At 38.7% G+C, this 5,000-nt stretch overlaps 1 protein-coding gene across 2 annotated transcripts in view; it reads left to right on the plus strand.

Annotated features, from left to right (window-relative positions):
* LOC115214144 (CMT1A duplicated region transcript 1 protein-like) overlaps positions 1-5,000 on the plus strand; it is a 37,935-nt gene that overhangs the window by 9,104 nt on the left and 23,831 nt on the right. For both annotated transcript variants that reach the window (XM_029783207.2, XM_036504721.1), the window contains 2 exons: positions 390-988; positions 3,326-3,657. In XM_029783207.2, the coding sequence (XP_029639067.2) occupies positions 390-988; positions 3,326-3,657 (931 nt within the window). The remainder of the gene's footprint in view (positions 1-389; positions 989-3,325; positions 3,658-5,000) is intronic.

Raw genomic sequence — 5,000 nt, forward strand, 5'->3', positions numbered from 1 at the left:
TAAGCAGGGTCTGAAGACTTGTGTCCTGGAATTTAAGACATCCCCTTGGTTGAGGCAATTCTTTAATATTCTTGCTTGTTCAGCTATGCACAGCTTGCAATGCTTACTCCTGTTGATGTAGGGGCGTGGTTTTTCTAGGATCTTCCATGAGAGATTACATGTATGGTTCCTTTGTCTATACACGAGACATCCACATGAGATTGAGCATACATATAGTTCTACCAAGGCAAAATTAGCACTAATAAAGCTTCAACATAAAGGGACAAAACTAGAAGGTTTAGAGTACTTTGCTGTTTTTCTTTTCTACTGTATAAATTTTATAAATAATTTTTGCATTTAATTTTTGGTAGTTGGAAATGTATTTCATTTGATGTTTTATTTTTTTCCAGAAAACAAGGCATGGAAAAATTTTCCACGAACGAGAACAACACAATGAAAAATATTCTGTCAAGAATGTCACGTAAACTCAGCAAACCACTGAAGCATGATCTGAAATTGGGGCTAAGGAGTGGTTGTCAATCAAATTGTGAGGAAACATCAGAATTAAATAGAGGTGACCAGTTCAAGTTGTGTGACTATTGTGTCCGCAAGAGACAGTTAAAGGAATTCAATCAATGGTTTCCAAGACTAAGTGAAGACAACAAACAACGTTGCATCTTAGGATTTGTCCAGCGCCTCTCCAGTCACATTGAAATACTCAGACATCTATGCAGGATGATGGCACCAACTTTTAAAAAGGACTATGTGTACGCTTGCTGTAGACTGATCACAGGCCAGGAGACAACTCAATCAGTCTTTGGCATTAATCAAACTCTGTCTGATAACTTCAGTGACAAAGTCATCGAATCAACTTTGAAAGGTTACGATGATATGTCAGCACAGAACAAGCTAAATTTTCTGGTTGCTGTCCTTCAGAGTTGTGACATGCATCACATCTACCTTGTCTACAACTTAGTCACAACCTTAGTGCAGGCTGATAACACTCGCAGTAAGGATTATTGTCAAAAGTTTTCATTTATTTTCCTTTGTCTGTTGCTTTGTCCTAGTTCACACATTTTGTTCTACTGAGTTTTGTAGAGATATTGTTCCATAGAACTAAATACATCTGACACACCCAAGGGTTTCCTTGGAGACATGATAACCCACACAAATTGAGAGTGTGTATCTCCAGCAGAGTTATGCTGAAAAGTTTTCCAGTCATGACCATCCCAACTCACTGTATGTAACACTGTCTTATCTAATGTGTATACTCTTGTTGAAGATGGTCAGGAGCAATTTGAGTGGAATTTGGCTAGTTTTGACTACATAAAAACTCTTTCAGTAGCTCCTTTTCTTTGAGAGTTTGTCATCTTGTCATTAACCTTTGCTCATTCTTGGTATCTTGTGATAAGGGACAAATCCATTATTACTGGACTTAAATTTTGATTTCTTACTTTGGTACAGGGCCACACAAATTTACAGGAAAGTGAATGTAGTTGATTGAATCAGCTTCAAGTATATTACTCATACTTGTTTTTATTAAAACCCTAAGCAATCCAAGCTAGAGCTGACGAAAGGTTAGAATTGAGCTCAGAATATAAAGTATGTAACTAAATACTGTAAATCAGTTTTGTCTAACACACATGACTCAGTGGTTAGAGTGTTGGTCTCACAATCATGAGATTTGAGTTTGATTCCCAGACTGGGTTGTGAGTTGTGTTCTTCAACAAGACACTTTATTTCACTCAGCTGTAGAAATGAGTCACAATATTACTGGTGCCAAGCCGTATTGGCCTTTACCTTTCTCTTGGGTAACATTGGTGGTGTGGAGAGGGGAGGCTGGTATGCATATATGACTACTGGTCATCCACAAACAATCTTGCTCAGACTTGTGCTTCAGAGGGGAACTTTCTAGGTGCAATCCCATGGTTAATCATGATTGAGTGAGGTCTTTAGCTTTACCCTACTATATCTGCCACTTCACAGCAATGTTAGCAGACCCAACCTTCTGAACCACCTGATTCACAGCTTTGGTCTGGCTTAAACCATTATAGAATAGCAGAAGAAAGTGGACAGATTGTACAAGGGTGTACTGAAAAGTTCCTGGCTTTAAGGGTACCATGAAAGGTCTGTTTGAAGGCCCAATGTTCTGAGTTCTTTTACAGGGCTTAGAAAAACTAAAAGAATGCTGCAACAAGTATGTGAATTTGAGTAGGGAATATGTTGGATAAAAATCATAATTAACTGATCCTCCTGTATTTTCTTTTATCCAGAGCCAGGAACTTTTCAGCACCTCCTCATATTCTTCACAATTGTCTGTACACACATTTTGTTCTACAGAGTTTTGTAGAGATATTGTTCCATAGAACTATATACATCTGACACACCCAACTGTTTCCTTGGAGACATGACAGCCCACACAAATATGTTGAAAGTGTGTGTCTCCTGGCAAATGAGACAATGTGAGAGCCTCTGTGTCACAAGAGAGCTTCTGTGATACTGGAGAGCCTCTGTGACACTGGAGAGCCTCTGTGACACTGGAGAGCCTCTGTTCTCGTGATTCTCAACCATTTTAATATCCAGGCCAGACCCCAAACCTGGATTTTTTTAGGGTGCCACACCAAAACATAAAACACAAGTCAATTAGAGAAAAATTTATTGTTTATAGAGGGAAGATCATTGGGGGTGGAGGGCAAAGGATGAATGTTTGAGGGCTGCATGCAGTTCAGGGATCTGCACTTGAGAACCTGTGTTCTATGCAGTCACTACCTGCAAGAAACAGCAGCCAAACCTCCCTCAAATTACATTCTACCATCTTAAAAAAGGGAAGGTCACATTGGATAATGTTTTGCTGGACAGCCCCAGAAAGACAAAATTGTTATAACTGCAATACATTTGATCAGCAGAGAGAAAGAGAGAGAGAGAGAAATAGGCAAACAGAGAGAGAGAGAGAGATGAGAGGACAGTGGAGTTGGAAGGAGTGTAGGAATGGAGAAAGTGTGAATAGAAAGAAGCATATAAGAGTTTGTTAAATGAAGGGGTGAAAGAAAGTAGATTAGCAACAACACTATATAGTGGCCATAGTGAAGTATGAATGTGTTTTGACATGTCGATATGGGGAAGATTTATGTTTGTAGCTTGTAACTATATATATGTATGTGTGTATGTATGCATGTATGCATGACCTGGGGTTAAAAAAAGAACAACTGTGTCTTACACAATTGTGTATCAATATGTGTCCACACACTGCCATAGACATATGTACCATCTCTCGCTCTCTCTCTCCTTCCTCCCCCTCTCTCTTACTCCTCTCTCTGACTAATCTCTCTCTCTCTCTTCATTGCAGGTTTAAAAAAGAATGTACAGATATCTCCAGCAATCAAGCAAAAAGATATTCTTATTGACACTGGCCAAAATACTTCGAGGCCCAATGAAAAAACAACTGAATGGTCCACCAATTTGACAAAAAGATCAAAAAGAGGGACAAACCTGTTTCAATTTAAAGACTTAATTGGTCAACTACCAGCACCTTTGGCCAAGTATATCCTCAGTATGTTGGATGAGGTCAGCTTACGCAATGCTACCAAGGTCAGCTCAAAATGGCGCACCCTAGTAAAGCAGTTAATGAAGGAAGCAGTTCTGAGTCAGCAAGTTGCTGAAGAGGCTTTGCTTTTACAGGTTACATCTATGTTATATATTATCACATTCTCTTTTGTGATGTATCAGTTTTGTGTTTTATAGTATAGATGACAGATGTGTATTATGTATTATCCTTTTAAGGCGGTGAGCTGGCAGAATCATTAGCATGCCGGTCAAAGTGCTTGGCAGCATTTTGTCCGTCTTCAAATGGTTGGGTCTGTTAGCATGGCAGTGAAGTGGCAAATATATAAGAACACCATTGATTTCACCAGTTTTCCTCTGTTATTGTATGTGCTATGTGAATAGTGAGATTGTGTAACTTGTACCACCCATGCCAGCATGGAAAAACAGATATCAAATGATGATAAAACAAAATGCAAATAAATCTCCCCTTCAAACTAGAGGTTAAAATGTTCAAATTCTGCCGGGGTCGACTTTGCCTTTCAACCTTTCAGGGTTGATAAATTAAGTACCAGTGAAACACTGGGGTCAATGCAATCAACTAGTCTCCTCCCCCTCAAATTTCAGGCCTTGTACCTTTAGTAGAAAGGATTATGTAGTGTCTTCTTGAGAGAGTCAGGTATATGTTGTCTGTGCTCTTCTGAGATTTGTAAGCCTAGTGTTAGATATTCTAGACTGGTACTCCATTGGTTATGATGATGAAAGTTACAGTTGATTCAATCAATGAAACAGCTTGCTTATGAAGTTAACATACAAGTGACTGAACATTCCATAGACATGCGTACACTCAATCCTTTAGCATTCAAACTGACCATATCCAACCCAAAATAGTCTACCTGTTTTATGTTCTAACTGGCTAGGTCTGACCTCTCACAGCTACCTGACAATGTCATTCAAATCATAAACAATAACATCGTTTGAGATAAACAATTACATAAACAATTACCTCATTTGAGATACTGCATGATTAATTTTTAAAAATGCTAATTAATAAGCAATATTTTTGACAGAGTAATCTGAATGCTAAAGGGTTAATGTAGTCCTCAGCAAAATTCAGTGTGACATACAATGTGACAAGGCTGGCTCTTTGAACTGAAAGTACTTCTTGATTTTGCCAGCTGAGTGGACAGGAGCAACATGAAATAAAGTGTCTTGCTCAAGGACACAACACACCACCAAGACACAACACACCACCAGGAACTGAACTCATGACCTTATGATCACGAGCCAAATACCCTAACCATTAAGCCACACACCTTCATATTCTATTGTGGGATGTGTCAGGTGCATGTTACATGTTGTCTCCTGAAAGTATCAGCTTTACATTACATATTTTTCACTAAGGTATCAGATCTGTGTTACATATTGTTACATGACATATTGTTTTCTGATACATTTTAACCTCTAGTTTGAAGGGGAGA

This window comes from Octopus sinensis, linkage group LG7, assembly GCF_006345805.1.
Source record: "Octopus sinensis linkage group LG7, ASM634580v1, whole genome shotgun sequence".
NCBI classification, from domain to species: domain Eukaryota; kingdom Metazoa; phylum Mollusca; class Cephalopoda; order Octopoda; family Octopodidae; genus Octopus; species Octopus sinensis.